The 21,907-nt window shown below is 44.1% G+C and overlaps 2 protein-coding genes and 1 long non-coding RNA gene across 7 annotated transcripts in view; 1 reads left to right on the top strand and 2 right to left on the bottom strand.

The window, feature by feature from the left end:
* Positions 1-1,096: 1,096 nt before the first annotated feature.
* On the bottom strand, positions 1,097-7,077 carry exd1 (exonuclease 3'-5' domain containing 1). 2 transcript variants are annotated; one of them, XM_042108248.1, is made up of 11 exons: positions 6,657-7,077; positions 6,354-6,419; positions 6,115-6,148; positions 5,945-6,024; positions 5,723-5,790; positions 5,492-5,578; positions 5,248-5,352; positions 4,851-4,931; positions 3,365-3,508; positions 3,025-3,216; positions 1,097-2,732 (listed from the first exon to the last, which is right to left on the bottom strand). In XM_042108248.1, the coding sequence occupies exons 1-11, from the start codon at positions 6,784-6,786 to the stop codon at positions 1,608-1,610; spliced, it is 2,112 nt and encodes a 703-aa protein (XP_041964182.1). In that variant the 5' UTR covers positions 6,787-7,077; the 3' UTR covers positions 1,097-1,607. The 2 variants fall into 2 exon arrangements, with proteins under 2 accessions (XP_041964182.1, XP_041964183.1); XM_042108249.1 differs by having other exon boundaries at positions 1,097-2,729; positions 6,657-7,076.
* A 275-nt stretch (positions 7,078-7,352) lies between these two features.
* On the top strand, positions 7,353-8,871 carry LOC121721374. Its single transcript, XR_006034812.1, has 3 exons — positions 7,353-7,393; positions 7,571-8,157; positions 8,390-8,871. It is a non-coding gene; the product is annotated as an uncharacterized LOC121721374 (long non-coding RNA).
* Positions 8,872-9,531: 660 nt separating this feature from the next.
* The window catches only part of LOC121720611 (DENN domain-containing protein 4B-like), a 38,856-nt gene continuing 26,480 nt past the window's right edge, over positions 9,532-21,907 (bottom strand). For 2 of the 4 annotated variants that reach the window (XM_042106912.1, XM_042106910.1), the window contains exons 15-29: positions 21,628-21,742; positions 20,416-20,622; positions 20,067-20,195; positions 19,662-19,806; positions 19,336-19,482; positions 18,899-19,127; positions 17,834-18,119; positions 17,408-17,512; positions 16,773-16,948; positions 15,500-15,662; positions 14,651-14,890; positions 13,913-14,012; positions 13,423-13,591; positions 13,059-13,117; positions 9,532-12,623 (exon numbers count right to left, since the gene is read on the bottom strand). In XM_042106912.1, the coding sequence (XP_041962846.1) occupies positions 12,478-12,623; positions 13,059-13,117; positions 13,423-13,591; positions 13,913-14,012; positions 14,651-14,890; positions 15,500-15,662; positions 16,773-16,948; positions 17,408-17,512; positions 17,834-18,119; positions 18,899-19,127; positions 19,336-19,482; positions 19,662-19,806; positions 20,067-20,195; positions 20,416-20,622; positions 21,628-21,742 (2,416 nt within the window). In that variant the 3' untranslated portion in view covers positions 9,532-12,477. The remainder of the gene's footprint in view (positions 12,624-13,058; positions 13,118-13,422; positions 13,592-13,912; positions 14,013-14,650; positions 14,891-15,499; positions 15,663-16,772; positions 16,949-17,407; positions 17,513-17,833; positions 18,120-18,898; positions 19,128-19,335; positions 19,483-19,661; positions 19,807-20,066; positions 20,196-20,415; positions 20,623-21,627; positions 21,743-21,907) is intronic. The other 2 variants (XM_042106913.1, XM_042106911.1) reach the window with 1 other exon arrangement.

Here is a 21,907-nt window from a genome sequence, read left to right as displayed (position 1 = left end):
GACACGTGTACCGACACGCTAGGAAAAAAAGATCAATTGCATCTTGACCACACTATTTACGAGGGTTAATTAATCAGGATATTAGGAATGAGAGTTTGAAAGGCTGAAAGGTTCCCATTCGGAAAGCACAGGAATTAATCAATTACAGAGGTGTTGTGAACTGGGGACTGGGGCATTATCCAAGTACATGGTTTAATGACAAACCTGGATACATTAACTCAGAGTAAGAGGTAAACATCCTAAAAGAACAACCTTTTGTTTTGCTCAGAGAATAACGCTATAGGTCACTTTAGGTTTGGCACTTAACCACACTACCTGGAATATCCTCCTGAGGGGTACACAATGAAGCAAGATGATAGTGGTATGCTGAGCCAAAATCTAGACGCGAGTTCAACTTCGGCAGTGGCGAACTTTTGCAGAAAATGTTCTTTTCTTTGAAATTTCAAAGTTTTTGTGTAATCATTTCAAATTGTTTGCACTAAACTTTTAACAAACATAGAGTAACAAGGTAGGTAATCTCCTACGTCTGCCTGTGTAAGCTCAACACACTACTAATCATACTTAGTAAATACCACCCCCCCCCCGACAGAAAGATGGCACTTCACTATTTGATACATCAATATTTACAATGATTACTTAAACATAATGAACAAGCAGGACAAACATAACAGAGTTCTTGCAGCATAACTACTTGGACTCAGATATTTGTAGGACAGTTTGATGTAGACAGGTTTTGACTGAGAAAACAAAAAAAAAATCATATGCTTTTAGGCCCATGAGGAAAACTGTTACTTTATTTTTCTGTCCATGTTAACATTTCTTTAATGGATTTAGAGGGCCCAGGCACGTAAGCAAACCCATGAAATAGGGCTGAGAGAGCGAGAAAAGTGTATAAATTGCCCAGCGGTTCTGAGAAACATTGGTTATTTATCATGCCATCATTGACCTCATTTTATGTCCCGAAGCATTTTCATATTATGACAACAAAAACTTTGGATCTTTAAGCTGAATGTGTTACCTTGAGAAGACTATATAACTCTACAAAATTATACTTTTAAAGAATATAATAACAAATATACGAAGTTTCAACTTATGTAGAGAGAAATTTTTATTTTTATTCAATGTATGGTTTTGAGCTTGAGCTTCAAAATATGGTTCGGAGCTTTAGTGATTGGCAAAGCACTAAAATATGACAAAATTAACAAAATATGATTCAATGGAGAAGACGATTAAAGGCTACTGCAGCACTTGTGCAACTAGCTCTAGAGAAGCGACAGAGGACTCGTATCTTTTCTCAAGATAACAAATTTGCTTTTGTACAACCTTCTGCTCCCCTTTAATGGCAAGGAAAGCAACACAGGTACAGCTTGAAGATATTCTTTCTGAAAACATTCTTTCTGGTGACACACCATAAGAAAGCACCAGAACCTTGAAACGGTCTCCAATTAGGTAACTTCTCTGCATCAAGAACAATCAACTAGTAGTAAACAACTGGGCCAATTCAGGGCCAATTTAATGCTAAAGAGCAAAACAACAGGGAAAATAAAAAAAATACTAAACTATCACCACGCTGATTGACACCCATGATTCCTTATCAACTTCCCAACTTAGCTTGCCATTCTGAAGGAACTGAACGCAAGACTGAGAGCAGACGGGCGGATAGGACCTTTCTGCAAGACCATCTCTTTGTCAAGAGGGGGCGTCGCACTTGGTTTACCTGCGCCAATCTTCTGGGCCACCCCTGCCATGGCGGCCATCGGCTTCAAGGAGGCGTCGGAGGAGGCGACCGAACCCTTTGACCCTGCTACTTTACTGGTGGGGCTCGGTGGCACTATAACAGTGTGCTGCTGCACCTGGTTGCTGAAGGCAGCCCTCTGTAGCTGTAGGCCTCTGCCCAGGTTGAAGTAGGAGCCGATGCTGGACTGACCGGCACCCTCTGCAGCCGTGTAAGTCGACTGGGCCATGGTGTCCATGACGACCTCAAGGAGACGAGCTGGGGAGGAAGATGCAGAGCTCTCTGGGGGAAATGTCTGGGGCCACTGTTTGGGCAGTGCCTCCATTTTCGGGGTTGCTGTGGAAAGGACTCGAGGCTTCATGGACAAAATGGTCTGAGCAAGTACCGGAGTTTTGGCACCCTGGCTTTGGTTTGGAGGGTACGAGAGAACAGCTTCGGCGGGGAGATTAACAGCCGGTGCATTGCCAGGGTGATGGGTGGGTATGGTGATGCCAGGGGTGGGTACAGTGATGCCAGGGGTCTGGTATGGAGTGGGGAGTTCAGTGCTGTTTGAGCCACAAGGAGTGGGTGCACAACCAGTTTGAGCCACAAGAGTCGGTGCATGGGGAGTCATTGCATGGGGAGTCGGTGCATGGGGAGTCATTGCATGGGGAGTCGGTGGATGAGGGGTGGATGTATCTGGAGTATGAGAGGGAGGAGTGGCGTAGGGTGTGGGTGTCGGTGTGGGACTACCAGAGGGTGGCGTGGGCCCGTGCGGGGCCTCGGTGGAACCTGCTGCTAGTGGACTGGACTCGTCATGAGAGCTGGTGTGGGAGTGGGACGAGGAGGCCTCCGCAGCCTCCGCAGAGGTGCTGGAGTTGGAGTTGGAGCGGGGCATGAAGCGCACCAGCCGGCCCTCAGTGGTGGAGGGGTAGTATTCCAGCGCCAACGCCTGCCGCTCCTGCTGCATCTGCTCCAGCTCACACAGCTCGGGAGAGAGCTCTAGACCGCTGTCCTGCTAGCACACACACACACACTTCATTATGTACATCACAAACATGTAAACAAGTACATACAAGCCATATTTTCTACAAGCATTCTTACACAAATGCATCTCTGTTGTTTGGGTAAAATTTCCTATTCCATTTTATGGATGTGCATGACGTGACCTTCCTTGCCAGTATTATGGATGTGCATGACCTTCTTTATGAATTTATAAACCATTTTATTGTTTCTCTGAACCTTTGTCCATCTAAACTGTGCTTTTTTGGGGAGTTAGAAATCTATGCTGCCCTCCTCAGTAGCCTCACCTGGCCAATGTCCTGCATTTGCACTGGCTGGAAGAGGACGCTGGCCAGGTAAGAGTCCACCAGGCTTGTGTAGTCGGACAAGAGGGCACCCAGTAACATCTGACGTAGCGGTAGCAGGTGGATGACTGACAGAGCCATGAGCTTCAGCAGCGGCTCTGGACAGGGTCGCATGTACCACACCTCGCGATCTTCCTGTCAATCACAAAATACGGCCAATAGCAGACAGTCCTAGACAGAGGGGGACATCCGCCTTGCCCTCAATGCCGAAACAATACCACAATACACTGAGAACGTTCTTGTCAAAAAGACAGATATGCACACTAATTCCTGCACATATTACCTTGGAGAGTCGAGACTTGATGTTGAGAGAGGACAGGTGAGAGGCCGGCATGCCCAGGTGGAGGCTCACCACCTCCTGCATGGTGCTGACCCGGTCTGGGATCAGTCCACCTGTCTGTCTGTAGAAGTGCAGGAAATCTGCTACCTGGGAAGGATCAAATACATCCAGGAATGGTTAAGGGCACGTCATTCACCCCAGTTACCCCCAGTGTACAATCTGAGCACAGATTTAGCAACAGATTCAGACTTGCACTGAGAATGTACTGTATGGTGTAAAATGGACCATGAATAACACTTTAATGTGATTAACAGGAACCTGGACACCAAGCTGAACAGCTCTGGTAAATATTTAAACAGTTCATGATTGTGATTCGTTTGAGCAGGCAAAATAAACATTTGTGCACAAACCGTCTTAAGGATATTAAACTTTAACTTTTTAGTGACCTGGGGTCACCCAGCACCCCATCAACACCTAAATGACTCCAAAATAGTTGGAATCGTTTTGTGCTTGGTTTGTGCAGGCATAATAAAAATTTGTGCACCATTGTTTCTTGTGTTATTAAACGTTATTTGCTGGCGAGTGACGTCAGTCAGCACCCCAGTAAAACCCAAATGACTCGAAATTTGTTGGAATCGCTTGTGCTTCGTTTGTGCCCTATTATGCATGCATTTATTAAAAATATATATATTTTGCCTGCACAATCGTGCACAAACGATTCCAACCATTCGAGTCATTTGGGTTTTAATGAGGTGCTTGAGTGAAGTCAATCACCAGCAAATAACGCTTAATAACATAAGAAACAATGTTGCACAAATGTTTATTTTGCCTGCACAATCGTGCACAAACTATTCCAACTATTTTGGAGTCATTTAGCTGTTGATGGGGTGCTGGGTGACCCCAGGTCACCAAACAAGTTAAAGCAAAGTCCTTTTAGGCAAGTCCCTCCACTTGGCGGCCATATAGCAACACTTTTTGGGCACTCGTCGGGCATCCTATTCAGCAGAAATGCGCGTGCGCAAGGCTTCACGACACCACTCTTGCTCCAGCGGCGAGTTCACAACACATGATTGGGAAGATGTCTTCACAACACACCATATGATTGGCTCAGTGTGTTCACATCACACCACATGATTGGCTCAATGTATTCACATGTCGACGTTTTGCCGAGGAAGGGGTGTGATATGTGTAGACAACGGCCATATTGATGTTACAAACTAACCCCATGCATTTCTATGGAGGATTTTTTGAGTGCTGTGTCTCCTCATTAGAAAGTCTCTGGTTAAAGTTTAATATCCTTAAGACGGTTTGTGGACAAATGTTTATTTTGCCTGCACAATCATGTACAAACGAATCAAAATATTTGTATTCATATTTTCATCATATGGGGTGCCAACTTCACACAGCTCTCTAACCTTTATGTTAAGCTCAAACAAAGTAATTCAAATGTTTTTGAATGGATAATACTTGGACTTTATGTTGTCTATACCTGTGTGTCAAAAACATTCATGAGCTTCACACCATATAGAGCAATCAGGCAAGCAGCCAGTCTGCGACAGTCATGGGCAACCTAAACAAAATAAATAAATAAAAACACTAGTGATATCAGTTACCTGCAAGGGTGTGTTCTATTCTAACCACATCTAAAATGCAGTTTTAAGTTTCCATGAGGATAAATATGAACTTCATGCTGTTTAACACTTTAGAAGACAAGTCAAGTAAACTTTATTTATATGGTGCATTTCGTACACAGAGGTCCAGCATGTGCTTTACATAAAACACAAGCAAACAGGAATAGTTCATAAAAGCATAGAAGGGCAATAGTCAAAGAATATTTAAAAAAATAATAATAATAATAAAATAAAATAAAAATGTTTATGACTGACCTTCAGTATGCGGTCATTTGCAAGGATCTTGGTCAAACCATTTTTGAAGGCAATGGCCCCAAGTGCCAACATATCAAAGAGGAAGACTCTGTTCTTGGTAGCAATCTGTGGAAAAACCAAACAATTAGGCAATGAAGATCATGTGAATATCATTTATCATTATATAGCCCAAAATGTTATGATTACTACATTCTAACCTCTTAAGCACACCTGCTCTAAACATGGTCAGTCTCAGTTCACCTACCTGAAGCCAGCAGAGTCTCTCAAGATAAACGCCTCCAATTCCATCAGCTCCCACGCCGATGACCTTCTGCCGCTGAATCTCCATTACCTAGAACAGTGGTTGAGAGCTTTTTAAGACACCAGTTTTGCATATTTGGAAATGAACAGGAAGCATGAATCATACTAGACTAGTAACTAGAAGATCTAAATACTAAAAGAAACATAGGGAAATAAAGTAAATATGGCAACATACAGCTGGGAGGAACTTCTGATGGAATTCATTGATGACAACATAGTTGACATATTCATCATCATCTTTCTCTGATAAAAGAGAGAGAAACAAACCCATGGAAAATGCTTAACTGACATAGTTTAGTAGGCAATTTAGAACTTTTTAAATAATGTCCGAATAGAAAACAGCTGTGACATAGTGACAGTGATAACTACGCTAACTTGCACACTGTAGCCACCTCACCTTGCAATATATCCAATTTATAAGGCTGATATTCGGCTATGGTCAGGTTCCCTTCTCCATTGACTGCCTCCGTGTTGCTTCTGTAAAAAATATCCCCAAAAACAATCTATTAACTAACTATTTTATTGGAGTATGTTTCGCCCAAAGAAAAGGACAAAAGACAGACTTACCCATTTATATGCTCTGTGCTACGAAGAAACTCCACTGCACACAGAAACAAGAAACGTTTTTAGCCAGAGCTACAGCTAAGTGTCTTTTGCTTCGCTTCACGTCACGAATGTGGCTAGTCAGTGGCTAGCTAGCTACATAGCAAATCTTACAAAGGGATTTAAATGTTAATTTGTAAAGCGATGAAAGTGTTAGCGTTAATATAATTTTCTGCCACAATTGCAACGTTTCTCTCACTTACCACCCAAAATTTCACGTCCGTGAAAGTGTCTCACGGCGTGTTGTCTGCTACTTTTGATTGCTTTCACTGAAACATAGCATTGGCATAATGGTTAACGTTCGCATGAAGAGATCCCATCATCATTATGCCCAAAAAAAACTTTCTAACATCAAAAGAACTGGGGCTGATTCAAAGAGAGCAGTCAGATAGCTGTGCATGTTCTTCTCACACAAAAGACACATGCGTTAAATTAATTGTCATAAAGAGACACACAAAATTGCAAAATTGAAACGTTAGCTACACTGCATTTCGAAATTACGTTACCATCTTCCAAGATTATGGTTTTGTTCAGGATACGTTGAACAACGCCGATGAAAGATTCATCGTTCGTTTTTAATTTAAGGCGCTTCCCTTTCAGAGATTGTAAAAACTGATAGTCGTCAAGCGATGTCATTGCTTTTACTGGCAATTACAGATAGTACAGCTAGGTAGTTTTGATAGGAAAACACGTGAAATGTTATCACACCCGCCCGCAGCAAGTAACGATGAACTCTACACCTAGCGGTTGAGGATGGAACCCTTGCTAAGGTCAAATGATAAAATCTGAATCCTAACAACCCCACAAACAAATACACAATGCTTATTTTTATTCTACGAAACTAAATTATACTTGAATGAAACTAACATTTTGAATTTCAGCTATTTCTTTATGATTTAACTGACTGGCATGTGGCATGACCTTTCAAATTACAACCTCTCAGTGCTGCTGAATGGCAAGGCCTACTTTTTGTAACCTAAATCATCACAGCCTTAATCGCACAAGAATGCAAAAACAATAACCCATGTAGAATGAGCATTCGAAATATATTCATAGGCTTTATATTTGGCGTTATGTATTCTGCAGAGTGCAGACTACCACTTATAGCCGGTCACATCTTCATAGGCCTACAACTTTTTCTACCACTCGTCCTACTGTGACGTTATAATGTCATTGCGTCATCATGGCCTATTTTGCGCTACATCAGAAATGGTGCGAGGGACTTTGGCTATATGCTAATAAGGTGAGGGCCAGTAGTAACCTATAGATTATGTTGTTGGAGTCATGTTTTATTTGTAGCTTTTTAAAGGGAAAAAACGCTTTTGAGTCTACTGTTGCATAGTCTTTTAAAATTGTAAGCTTTATCAACACTAATTGCATGTAGATGTTGTCATCTAATAAATATTTCTCCCTGAGACAGATATCAAATCACTGTCAAGAGCACAGCTGTGTGTGGCTGTGCATTTAAAGAGATTGAGATGGTCTTTACAGGACACGTATAGATCATATACTCTGGAAAGGACCAGTCAGGTCAGTCGGTCAGGAAGGACTACTGAGATCAAGAGAAGACTGTTCTGGGCGTATTCTTTGTCTCCCAGACCGCTATCACATTCAGAGAGAAGTGTCGGCAGTGTTGTTGAGGTAATGGAGGAGATGATGCTGAGAAAACTCGGCTGCACACTCAAGGGACAGGGGACAACCAGTGCTAACGTTCAAACCACTCGTATAATGTCAGAGTTAAGGAGACTGCAGGCCCAGAGAGGTCATGAGCATGCCGTGTGGCAGGCTGAGCTGCAAAAGAAAGAAAGACAGATCACAGCTCTCAAGGAGGAGCAAGAGCGACTCTTGTTGCTTCTCTGGAGAGAGAGGGAGCGGTACAGGAATGAGAGGAAGGATGTAGACAGGGACAGAGAGAGAGAAAGGACCGCGTGGAGGGAGAGGATGGATGACCGAGAGAGACATGTACTGACGACCGTCCTGGCTGTGACAGAGATGAAACTGACACTGGTGAGGAAACAAGCAGATTGATGAACAAGGTCAGAGAAGGATTTAGATTCTGGTCTTCTGCAGGGGTTGATTAATGTTAAGGGGGAAAAAAGCCTTCTAGTTTATGTGTTCTAAGGTAGTGTGTAAGTATTAATATGCATAGACCTGAGCTTAATATAGTGGATCACATAAACAAACTAAACCATCAGAGAAAGTTAATTTATTAATTTATAAGTTATGACTGTTTTCTCAGAATTGGTCTGCTGGTCCTGAAGTTCAACAGATAAACACCGAAACAGTTCACAGGGAATTTCAAAGAAATTACACAGGGCAGGCAAAGAAAAGATGGCCGATGCCAAGGAAGTTGGAGAGAGGTTGTAACTTGGGAGGACAGAAATGTAAATATGACATGACTGAGTCCACTTCAACCTTAACACCAGTTATGGTAACAGATATGATAAAAGCAGATGAGCAGGAGGCACTAAGGGCACAATTGCTGGAGAGACTGAAAGGGAGAGGAATAAAAGACACAGAGCAAAAGGGATATGGAGAGGGGGTCACCACTGGAGAAGAGAAGGGATTCTGGAGTCTGCACGGGTTTAGTTGGTTTGGCATCACAAGAAAAAACACATCACATGGAAGGGAGTCTGGGGAAAGAGTCCAGTGTGAGAGTGCATGTGTATGTGCAATTCAGGCAATGAGGCAAAAATAAACAAACACTGATTTAAAATCAAATTTCAAACACAATTTTCTTTTCAACTGAGGCTGATCAGAGGTGGTGTAAAGGCACTGGTCAGTGTGTGTTAACTGACGTATCACAGTGGAACACCTGTATACAGCTTGGGGGTCGCCCAAGGATTGTCTTCACCAGCTGCTCCCAAACACAGAAGATATTGCTGCCTTGAGTGTCCATAGTTGATAAGGTTAATATGAGGAAATAAGGTAATACATAACAGGAATAAGGTACGTTACCAGTTCAACATCATTACAAAACTATACAAACCCTATTTTTACCATAGACCATTTGTTCCATCATATTTCTAAAAGCTGTGGCGAAATGACCATGTAGACCTGTAAGGATGTGACACTGTGGTTAACAGTTAAGGTTGAAATCTGGGAGGAAATGAGGTAATACTGTTCCATGACTTCAAAGCAGTCTGGCCTTCTGGCGGTGTTCACACTGACCTCCTATAACATATTGGCCAAAAAACATGACATACTTGAAGCATATGAAGTGAAGTTAGTGTACCAAGAGGTGTCAACGCGGTACATAATAAAGACAAAAGTGAGCTGGGGGTAGATAGGTTTTTATATTTTCTTACAAAAAATAAACAAAAGAAAATAAACAAAAGAAATTCACAACATAACACCATATAAATTACGACAAACACAATAAACTTTAAATACAGCTCTCTTTACTTCATTTTGATCTTTTAACCATAAAAAATAAAAACTGACACTGGAAGTCATTACCTCTTACAAGTATCCAATGGACAAGTATCAACTTATGGACAAGTATCCAGTCCATTGCATCAAAGCAAACACAGTGGCATTTTCCCATGCATGATCTAAGCTCCCTTTGGCATAGTCCGCCCTCTGCTGGTCATGACCATTTATTGCAGTTTGTTCGACTTGGCAAATTTTGCATTGGGGTGGGTTGAGGAAGGAAACAAACTATATATTTGCAATAGTACAAGATCAAGGTTCTTACCTGTGATCTTCTCTTTACAACAAGTATAATATATATAATGGTGTATCAGTGCCATAACAATATGCTAATTTGCTCAATTTAAGACTAAAATAAAGTGTAATGAATATCATTTCCTCCCAATTCCCATTAAACATTATTCAGAAACAAACAAAATCACAAATCACAGCTTTGTTTTTTCCCTAGAGCAATAAAACCACAGTAAAAAAAAGAGGGTATCAAACTTCTCAACATCATTCTCAATGTCCAAACATGGAGATGTGCACTTGCTGCTGGGCTCCTCTATGGAAAATGCTGTGACAATAAACATATTCACTATGGTTATTTAGCTTTCAACTGTGGTACTGAAATGACATATTCCTTACACATCTAATTTAGTGTGTTCACTAATAAGATGACAATTAGGCTCAAAATATTATGGGTTATGTAGTCCAGACCAACATATGGAGAAAGTCAACCTGTGAGTTTCCTCCTCTCAACATCCCTAGCCAACAGTAAAACGTAAACTTTATTCAAATAATGAATAAAGTTAATCAGTCATTGCTGCTGTTCAAGCTAGTGCTGGGTTGATTTATATGTGGAGGAAACAGACACAATATCAATAACATATAGATGTAGGCATCTAAAAAGAGCACTGAAAAATAATAATGTTAAAATCTTATTACAAGTCAGTGCCAAAAAACAAAACAAAACAAAAAAGACTGGCACGCTTATCCACTGCATTAAGCCCAGCAAAAGGTTCTAGTATTGACCATGAGGTGCAGGTGCATTCTGGAACACGTGCAAGTTCTGAGTTCTGAGTGGCTTGGAGTAGATTTGATCCTAAGGTGCTTCCCACATACAGTCTAGACACATACAAGTGAATGTAGCTGCTGAGATGCCTATTTGGGTAAGCCCAGCGGATTAAAAACAATACAGTCCAACGACAGTCACAGTGGTGAGAATTCTAGAATTCTCTAGCATTAAAAGCAGTGCAGTGGAAATGTGGTTTTCCCTTTATGCTGTCAAAAAAAAAAAAAAAGAGAAACACACACACAGAGATAGGTATAAGACAAATATATATCACACATGTTTACCATGAGTACTATACCAGTAGAACAAGGCAAAAATATGCATAATGCCACGGGAGACAAAGTTGTAGGTGACATTGACAGGTGTGATAGTATGCCTCAGCCAAGTTTTCTTCCCCCTCTCTTTGCCTTTTTTGTCAGTTGTCTTCTGTATCGCTGTGAGCAAAGCAGTGTCTGAATGACCAGTCAACACTCCTGTCCCACGTCATAGTCAAACCGACCGACAGGCAACCAAACAATGCAAAAAAATAAAATAAAATCTAGCAGTCCTCTTTAAGTGTGTGTGTGTGTGTGTGTGTGTGTGTGTGTGTGTGTGTGTGTGTGTGCGTGCATGCGAGAGAGAGAGAGAGGTCTCTTGGTTTGAGGTCACACCGAGTGCTGATCTATACCCGACCTTTTTGTCCGACCATGGAGCATCGCCTCCTTCCTCACGGTTTCCTCTGCTTCAGTGACCTGGTCCACACCAAACTCTGGACATGGGCCTCTCCTCTGCCCTGTGAAGGAAGCATCCCCGTTCCCTTCCTCAGGGGCTGTCAGTGTTTCTCTCCAGTCTGAACTGAGGGTCATTAATAAGAGTCTGGTTCAAATTGTCCCTGTACTGTATTATCAATTTAGACCTCCTCTCCCCAGGGCCTCCTCAAGGATGCAGCCGACAGCCTGAACTCCACACACACAAGCCGTTGTGTCTTGTTTTCTCCTGGCAAAAGGCTAGGATGGCAACAAAAGGTGGGACTGGGGTTCAAAAAGATGAGGGTAAAAAAGGTGAAAAGAAATTAGAGAACAAATTGTTGCTGAAGCCCTTGCCCTTCACAGTGTGCTAATAGCACGTTCCACCCCTTTTGGAACTGACCAAGGACACATGAGGTCCAACTGCCCGGCCACTGTTTGTCCTTAAGTAGATAACAGGTTCTACTTTGAAGGCAATGCAACGCGTGTTTGATGTCCATATGAGGTGCATAGTTTAGGATTGTGTCTGAAGCACAAGCCCACACGAGAAGAGTCCGCAGAATGCTTCAGGGCAGAAATACAAGGCAGCACAAGACTACATTTAAGGAACTCAGGTGTGAGAGACCGATAAGCTATGCCTATACTTTGCCTGACCATAGCCAAAACATGGCAACTGCTAACCTGACACCTATAAAGCTAGTCTAGTCAACTGTAATCCCTCTGTAATCCAAAGAATGACAACAAACAATGGCATCACTTCCAAAGATTCTACAAGCCTGGCAACGGTTATGTTCTTGTTGTGACAAGGACAATCTCCCACACTGATGGCCAGGCAAAGCCGAGAGATCGCAATGGGAAAAGCCAGTTGTCATTCTAATTCCTATTCAGTTGTACTGGCAGCAGCAAGGTAAGCTGTTTAGAGTTTGGCCAAGACTAAGTGTGGTGTTGCCGTCTCTGAAAAACACACTGAGGTGTTTAGGCAAAACCAGGCAAATCTGCAGGGGCAAGGTGAGGGCCTTCATGTTGAAGTGGTAGTCATGGTGATGGTGATGAGGGAGAGGTCTAGCAGGCCCTGGTGAGGAGGAGGAAGAGGAGAGAGTGTGCGGGAGGGAGTCGTCAGCACTCAAGAGGAAACAGAAAGCAGCGTCGGCAGTCCACGGCTTTGGGACTGGGCGGCTGTGCCCGCTTCCGTCGCAGCTCGTCCCGGCCCACAGAGCCGCTCAGCCGAGAGTAGGCCGTCTTGTACTTCTTATCGAACGCCGCTGCGCACACACACACACCAGAAACAAAAACAACAATAAGCAATCAAATCGAAGTTTTACATTTATATGCGTCATGCTACTTGCAAATCAAAGGACATTAGCAATAAGTAAAACTGCTCCAAACACAAAAGCCTTGTTTACGAATATTTAAGTTAGTAATCAAGACAGTTATGAAATCTACCAAAATTGGAGATTCGGGGACTTCAGTATAAAAACTAATTATGTACAAAAATGTCAATGTTAAATAGAATGACTTGTACAACAACGAAAAAAGCAAACTGTGGCCTGTAATTTGGCAGGTCATCTAACGTTTGAAACTGGACTTTCATCTGTTGGCATGTTTTCCCTTGCTAGTACATGTTCCATCTGATGCATCCCTCTGTCAGGCAGGCACCTCTTTTATCTGCTTCCAACATTCACAGCATGGCAACTCACCGACATGATCTTTTCCCATAGCAGCCAGGGTCAGGAACAGGATCTCTCTGTACAAACTCCTAAACGCAGACAAACACACGAACATCAGGCACCACACTTTCACTGGGGGTTTAACAGCTACTGCAACTCTTGTCCTCGGAAACTCTGGACAGAATCTGCTAAAATTCACAACTCCAATTATTTCAGATAACTTTAAAACAAATGTACATCATTTCTGTGTTGTTACTAAAATACATTGCATAAGTACTGTTTAGAGTGAGGAAGTGAGAGTGACATGGCATCACAATGGAAACTTCTGTGGCCGTGACCCTGACGGGAATGAGTGGGTCATCCAAGATTATATTTAATCACGGGCAGCGCTCACCTCTGGATCCGAGGGTTGCCCGGTTGCTTGCCGATGGTATCCAGTAACAGGGTGACCGCCTTGTGTACCTCGTTCATGCCGACCCAGCGTAGCACTTCCTCCAGGAAGCTGAGGGTGAAGGGGTGGTTGTGCCTACGCCAGCTGTGGTTCCGCAGCATGCGGACACCGCCTAGAGAGAGAGAGAGAGAGAGAGAGAGAGAGAGAGAGAGAGAGGGCAAGGAGGAAGGGAAAAAGGGTGAGAAAAAAAAAGGTTGAAATAAAAGGAGCAAAGGTCAAACACACATGAAGGATCTCAAATCGAAAAAGGAAACAGTGGGTTTGGCTTCAGTAATCATCACTGTGTTGAAATCCATTGCATACACAGCTAGGACAGCATTTCTTCTCTGCCACTTGCTACGTTTCAGCCATTCCCCACCTAACACTAGCGCCACACAGAGCAGGAAAGGCTGCCACACAGATGTCAGAAATGATGAGTGAGCTGGTCTCTTACTGTGTATTCTCCAGACGACGTAGAGCGGAGGCCAGAAGTCTGTATCTGGCGTCAGAGTGTCCCAGAGAAGCCTGACGCGCACTGCAGGGTTCTCTATACTCTACAACAAACACACGGCATCACAATTAGCACTCTCACCACATGCCTGCGCACGTCTACTCACTGGCATAGTCACTGATCAACCAATCGTAAATGTCAATGAGAGCAAGCTTGTGCGTGAGGCTTCACCTCAGCCATAGCAACAGCATCTTTGTCAGGACTTCTTGCTTTTCCTTAGTAAAAGCTGCTCCCTGTAGCAAAATGCTGCATAATATTTGCTTTAATGAATTAATTCATTCACATAGTATTTATGCACTCAATCACTTCATCCCTTCATGTAGACAGTGGCAAGAAAAAGTAAATGAACCCTTTGGAATAACATGCATTATTAAGGTATAAAATGTGCCTTTTCTTTGAAGTGTCCTTGACCTTAACGAATAGATGCTATGGAATGAGCTCAACAAAGCCATTTACACCAGACATCCTGACAATATGGCTGAACTAAAGGAAGAATTGGCTAAAATACCTCCTGGACATTGTGCTTTTTCTACCTGCACTATGAGTGTTTTATGGGTGTTTTCAATACATGACATGAAAGATAATTTATCATGTGTTACCGTAATAACTTCAGCACATTGTGTTTACACATCAATATTATTTCCCATACCTGTGTATGTACCTGAGTGTGTGTGCCGTTACCTGCGTGATGTGTGCGGCGAGCTGTGAGGAGCGGACGAGCTGCAGCAGGTTGCTGGGCAGGCCCAGGCGCTGAAAGTACCAGACCAGGTTCCAGAAGATGATGGAGTGGCTATCCAGCAGCTGTGGCTGCGAGAGCACGGCCTCGCCCTCGTTCTCCAGCAGGCTCTCCAGCTCCTTGCGCAGCACCAGCGGGCTCAGGTAGGCCACCGTCACCAGCGGAGGTCCGCTCACAGACAGGCCCTGTGGAGGCGAGGCAAGTTCGTTTAAATAGCGCATTTCATACACAGGGGTAAGTCAACGTAGCCTCGTAAACCAGACTCTTGACTTTGCTTCTCTTCGTGCAAAGAGTCTGGCCAGGCGTCATTGGCAAATGTCTTCTTCCTGGCGGGTGGCCACTTGTTTGAAGTTTAAAATCATTGGAGTTCCTTTAAACCAATCACTAACGTTTGGTCATGAATAAAATCAGGGCTCAACTTAAAAGTAACTGCTCTTAGCCACACCCTCTGTTCACTGGTTGGTTGGTGGCTGTTGGTTGGTTTTCTACACCACATCTGTGCCAGTCTAAACTGCCCAGGGACTACGGGCGGAAACCTACATGCCTAACCAGATTCTGATCTGGTGCACAAAATATATATATTTCCATGCTCTTATCGCACTAGCTATATTGCACTGCCCTTTTCTGATTTATGTTTGTCATTGGACTGCAGAGTTGTCATTTTCTTTTGGCTAAAACTGCATTGTGTATGTAATATCCAGTAATTATTATATAGAATGAAATTGAAGCCCATTGATTTCATCAATGCAGTCACCTTGTTAAGTACTGGAAGTGGTGGCTAAGCTGGGACTTACGCTGGTGGTGTTGCTGCTGCTGCTCTCTGAGTAGCCGCTGGTCTCCGAGCTGGAGTCGTCACTCAGGCCGTTGGGCAGCGGGCGCTCTGAGCCCTCTTGACCACCAGGGGGCCTCATGGCGCTCTCCACCTCATCCTCGGCGTTCAAGGTGCTCCTCTCTGAGCTGGAGTGCAAGCATTGTCTCATTACACACAGAAACCTACAACACTCTTATGTCTTGTACATTATCATAAGATATAAAAAAAAAAAACTTTTTATTTTTGTGATTTGAAATGCTCAAAATGCACTTTTAAGTTGGTGTAGGAGTCTTGTGTGCAGTGTCTGTCCTTGGCTATCTGCCCTTGATTCAACACATACACTGAGCGTCCTGTTTGTAGATAGGCTTGGCCTGCACAGGCGGTTTAGGAGTCACATGTGGTCACAAGGAGTTAAGACGACTTATCAGTAAAGGGTTAAATGGATTAGAAAAGCAGCTCGCGGAGATAAGTGAGGAGAGCCTACGGCACAGGCACATCTGTGTCTATGCCTCACTACACTGAGGAAATGGAAAGTTACATTGCGTTTGTCAAAGTGATCTCCTTCTTTGCCTCTGCTCTTTACTGAACAGGTTAAATGAGTCACCAGACTGCCACAGGACATGAAGCGGAAGGAAGTTTGACCACAGAAACAGCTGATCGGCAGGTGTGGTCCCGTAGCTTTTGTCTTCAGGGTACATTTGTAAGATCTGAGAAAAAACACCAAATCTGGCACACTGAGTTTCTCAACAGGAGGTGACATTGTGAGCCACAGTGCTCTTCACTGGAGGAGTGCACCAGATATCGTGTAGCTCTCTGGTCCTTTAGACTCACTCCTGAGCCTCTTTAGGCTCCATACGCAAACTTTTTTCAATTCTCACGTTTAAATGTAATTGTATATGTGGCACTGATTCAGATTTTTGAGAGTATGTGAATCAGATTTTAACTTAAATAAGTGAGATAAGTGAGAATTACAGCTGAACCACAACGAATCTCCCATGTGCAAATACGCACTGTGCAATGTGCATTGTCTAGTTCTAGTTTTTATATTTGCAAACTGATTACAAAATGACAAAATATTTTATACAATGTTTCTAACTCATTGACAGGAGACTGCTTTTTTGTATATGTATTCAAAGACATTCACCCAAAACAGTACTTGATATGTCCATACTTTTCCAGGTCGGGAAAACAGTACTTCATATTTCCATACTTCTCCCAACTTTCCAGACCTGCAGAAAGCGAGCACCCTGGATTACCTGCTGACGGGGCCCAGGTCGCAGATCTCCGCATTGAGCAGCGGAACGAAGGTGGCCGAGCAGAACGGGCAGCTGGAGTTCAGGTTGGAATCATCAGACGTCCAGCCCGCCATGATCTCCTCGTCGTACACCAGGGAGTTGCAGCTCCGACACAGAGAGCAGCTTGACATCAACACCTGCAGGAGGATGGATGGATGGATGAATGGATGGATGGATAGATGGATGGATGGAGGGCACACCGTTAGGAACACATTACACACAGCAGCAGCTGTCTTGCATGCCGAGGCTGGACTTGAGTATAGTTTATTGTGGTGTCTATGGTGTGATGCTATGACAAGAAAATGAGACAGAGAGCAGGCCAACACTAACAGTTAGGGTTGAATGGTGTTCTTCTAAACCCAACTGGACCTGATATCAAATAGTAGGACTCCACACTTAGTAGTTGCATCAACAGCTTGATGACTGATTCCAGGGAGAGTGTACAGTACCATAGCACTGTTTGCACACTAAACCAGGGCAGTGTAAGACTACTAGATTACAAGCACTGTAAAGCACATACAGCAAAGTCTTATCACTATTCTATATTCTGGAGCCTGGTCTGGTACTTCCAGTACTTTCTCTTCAGATGCTTTTACCTCCAGTCCAGCTCCCTCTGGTGTGGGGTCCCAGGATTTCCTCAGCGGAAAGTTCAGACCGGGCGGCTCTGTCAGGTCAATGTCACTTCCGACAGACAGTGAACTCTGTTTGAGAAGAGGAAACGACTATTAAGTGTCTGTCACTTTCATGGGACACCGAGTAAATATTTGCATTGTAGTGGACGCACATCTAACCGCCAATCTAAAGCTTAGCCGACAGCATGTGTGTGAAGTGAAAAGGGGAAGAAACAGATAAGGAAATAAGACACAAAAGACAATAGACGCAAGACAAAACAAGGCTGTCAGTTAGTCATTAATGAAACGAACATCCCTTTTTACACACGCACGCACGCACGCAAAACAAAACCCACCTAACAACAACATGAACAGCTCTGTTATACACACACATACACATACACACACTACCTCAGAGGTGGCATTGACCAGCCGCTCCTTGGCCCTGAGCAGGGTCTCGGTGACCTGCGCCTTGCGGGCCTGCCTCCGCTCGGCCGCCTTGTTCCCCGGTCCGGAGCCGCTGCCTCCTCCTGGCCGCCGCTCGTCCACACTGGCCGCCCGCCGCACGAACGCCCGGTGGCGCGTGGGCGTGAGCAGCTGCTGCAGCTTCCCTGCCAGGCCGCGGCTCGGCGACGCCACATGGTTGTAGTTCTCGTCCAGCGTCTTTCTGCTCAAGCTATCTCTGGCATCCGTCGACCTGGGAGAGGAAAGGGGGAAATAGTTTCAAAGCAAGTACATAATTCACTTTTGTTTGTATTCCGATTCAGTATCTTCAACTCAATATTTAGAACGTAGTAGTTTCTATTTTGTTCCTTTTGATTCATTGCATATTATTTCACCACAGAAAAACCCTCTTACTCAGTTACACACTGTTTTTTTTTTAAACAGAATTGCAAGTTTACACGCACTGAACACATATCGGAGCGTCACCTATTTCAGCCCATGCCCTATTTCCACCCTTCTACGTGTATGTGTCATTTAATATTAATTTCTATACAAACCAAGATGGCGGATTCCTAAAGAAACCAAGCACTTGGAGCTCCAGTGGAATTTTGATTTTGCGACGAGAATTCTTGGTCTAACCGTTGATGAGCCGAGTGAGTGGGCGGAAAAAGCACCAACCAGCCCAGCACCAAACTCCAAGCACGGTAAACAAAATCTGATTTTTAAGGCAGTAAATGCTCCAGATAAGTCCTAACCAAATTTTGTTCAAATCTACACACCTATGTCTACTGACAAATGTAAGGTTCATTTATCAAATGTTATTTTGAAGTATTAAAAACATTTTACGTTTTACGTTTACGTTTTAGAATTTTCGAATGAAAGGGGCGGTAATTGGTGCTTTTACGATACAAATATATACCACAAACTACACTGTGGCACTGAATATTTGGTTATACATTGATGATAAAAACGTAGTGTTGTTTGGAGTGCTGAGATGACCCCCACTAGGACCTCTGGTCCCGTTCCACTCACCTGCTCTCCCTCTCCCCAGGCTGGCACCTGCAGTGTGGGTCGGCCTCGGGCGTCTCAGCGCAGTCCTTGTAGAAGGTGGACAGGCACACCTGACTGCGCTTCACGAGGACCCCAGACGGAGGCAGCCCTGCGGGGACCTCTGGCGGTCCGGCGGGAGGTTTGCGGGACGCAGGGTCGTCCGCACCGATGGTGTTCCGGATCAACGCTTTCTTGGTCAACTTGACCTCTGCTAGGAACAGAGAGGTCACAGTCAGATGAGTTCAGAGAGAGGAGGCTCATATTTACGCGTGCCATTGTCTGTTTGGAGTGGATCAGCATAGCTCACTGGATTAGGCTGGGCATGTGGTGTAACCTAAGCCTGTGGTGGGTGTGTGTGGTACGGCGCGGCGCGGCGCGGCGCGGTGGGGTGTCGGTGTGGTGGCCTGTGTGCTACTCACGGTCAGTGGAGGAGCGCATGCTGCTGAGGCTGTTGCTCTTGGTGAGCAAGCTGGTCAATGATTCGTGGCTGGAGCTTTCACTCAAGCCGCTCCAGCTGTTCTGGCGAACCAGAGCAGAGTGGGGACGGGGCTTAGAGAGGATGACATCTGAGGGGAAAAAAACAGAAAACAAAAATGTTAAATTCATATTAAAATTCTAACTGCCTGTTTTTCTTAACACTTTGCATAACTTACAAAAGTTAGTTAGTTAATATGTTATATAAATGCATGTTTATGAATTCATTTCTTGATTGATGGATATTACATAGCTTTAGATTGCTGCCCACCTGATCTGGAGCTCACAGAGTCACTCTTCTGCCGGTGTTTGATTGGCTGTCTGAACTGTGCCACTGCCATTACCACGTTGCGCAACTTTGCCCAGCGCAGACGGCCCCCCTGACTGGTAGAGGGCCACTTACTCTCCAAGACAGCCTGAAAAATGACCTTCAATCTTTAACAGCACATGATAGTCACTTCACTTTGCCATTGTAATGCATATAAAAACATAATATTCCTATGTCTGCCTTTTATACAATACAAAGTCTTACTGTTTACCTTATTTTATTGTTATTATTAGGAAGATGAGGCATCATGGGCTTTAAGCTTTTTTGAGATCACAAAGTATCAAAAGCTTTCTTTTTTTTTGCTGAGATTTTAACCTGTGCCTATGAAAGCCTGATTCCAGCCCTCACCTTGTTGTAGTAGCCATAGGTGATGGTGTTGGGCGTTATGCCGGCCTTCTTCATCTCCAGGAGCACCCGCACTGCGAGTACAGGCTGACCGTACTGTCCACACAGCTGCATCAGGATCCGATAACACACCTGCAACATATGGCACGACCATGACACTGGTTATTACCTTCACAAAAAGAATACACCATCAGTGGTCACAAAAGCTGGTTGCTAAAAGGGAACACTCATTAATTAAAGGGTGTTAAGTTTTAATTGAAGGGTGTCAATTTTATTGAGCCTCCTGGCACTAGCGAATCTCTGGCATGGACACTGTGCATGATGGGAAGGCGAGGTCCTCCTCCTGTCTCACCTCGTCAGGCAGCACCACCTTGCGCGTCTCCATGTGCTTGAGCACCTCGTAGGCGGTATGCAGGGTGCGCACCTTGGTGCTCTCCGCACGGACAAAGGTGGGCAGGTAGATGAACCAGAGGCCGTAGCAGTGACCCAGCAGGCACTTGGACCACATATCGGGCACCGAAGAGTACTTCTGCGCCCGCTTCTGGGCCAGCTTGATCTCCTGCAGCACAGGATGACAGAGAGAGAAAAGACATCAAACATCAATATCCAGCACAATAATAAGCTGAGAGTGCACTCTTAGGAGTTGAATTAAAGCAGCACAATAACACAAGCTGGGAGTGCACTCTTAGGAGTTGAATTCTGCATGTTGACATTTTAATTAACACTAAACAGGTGAGAGAGAGAGATAAAGAGAGAAAAAAAGAGAGAGAGAGAGAGAGGAAAGGAGACACGGATGGGGCTAATCAAGAGGGAGGGACGTATGAGATAACAAGATGTCATATAATGGTAGTTCTGCATTTTGACATTTTAATTATAACACCAAACAGGTGAGAGAGAGAGAGAGAGAGAGAAAAAGAAAAAGAGAGAGAGAGAGAGAGAGAGAGAGAGAGAGAGAGAGAGAAAGGAGACACAGGTGGGGCTAATAGAGAGGGAGGGACAAGGGAGGGAGACAACAAGATTTGTCAAGTAAGGGATAATGTATAGAACGCCGGTCATTACTGGGAAAATAAGTCCCGACAGGGCGAACCGGACCCCGACGCGCAGCGGAGGTAATTATATATATAGCGGTAATTATATGTTTGCAGCGGTAATTACATCAATTTATTTACCGCTAGAACTTTGGGAAATCCCATTCAAGTCAATGGAGCGTTCTACTAGCATTGTGAAGAGCCGTATAATAAATAATGGTAGTTCTGCATTTTGACGTTTTAATTCTAACACAGGTGTGAGAGAGAAAGGGAAAGAGAGAGAGAGAGAAAGGGAAGAGAGAGAGAGAGAGAAAGGGAAGAGAGATAGAGAGAAAGGGAAGAGAGATAGAGAGAAAGGGAAGAGAGAGAGAGAGAGAGAAAGGGAAGAGAGAGAGAGAGAGAAAGGGAAGAGAGAGAGAGAGAGAGAAAGGGAAGAGAGAGAGAGAGAGAAAGGGAAGAGAGAGATAGAGAGAAAGGGAAGAAGACACAGAAGGGGTTAAAAGGGAGGGAAGAGGAAGTGAGGCCGGTCCCCTCACCTGTTTGGTGCGGCGTGGCGCGGGGCTGCTGGGGGCACTGCCTTTGGTTGGGACACGCAGCTGGTCGTGCGGCCGGTCAAACAGCTCTGGCTGCAGGATGGGAAACGTCTCATAGCTGCACAACGAGATGGGGAAAAGGGGCGGAGTTACACTGCTTAGGATACTGTTACTGTTACAGCATACAGCAAAGGCTACTCAAACAGGTAGTGACAGTTTAAGATTGAGATAAAAATAATTTCTGATTTCAATTCCTCATTTCACTTCATCTGAATGGGGAAAA

Source organism: Alosa sapidissima, chromosome 10 (genome assembly GCF_018492685.1).
Source record: "Alosa sapidissima isolate fAloSap1 chromosome 10, fAloSap1.pri, whole genome shotgun sequence".
In the NCBI taxonomy this organism is placed as follows: Eukaryota; Metazoa; Chordata; class Actinopteri; order Clupeiformes; family Clupeidae; genus Alosa; species Alosa sapidissima.
The sequence above is the reverse complement of the archived record's forward strand: the minus strand, read 5'-3'. Positions and strand labels throughout refer to the sequence as shown.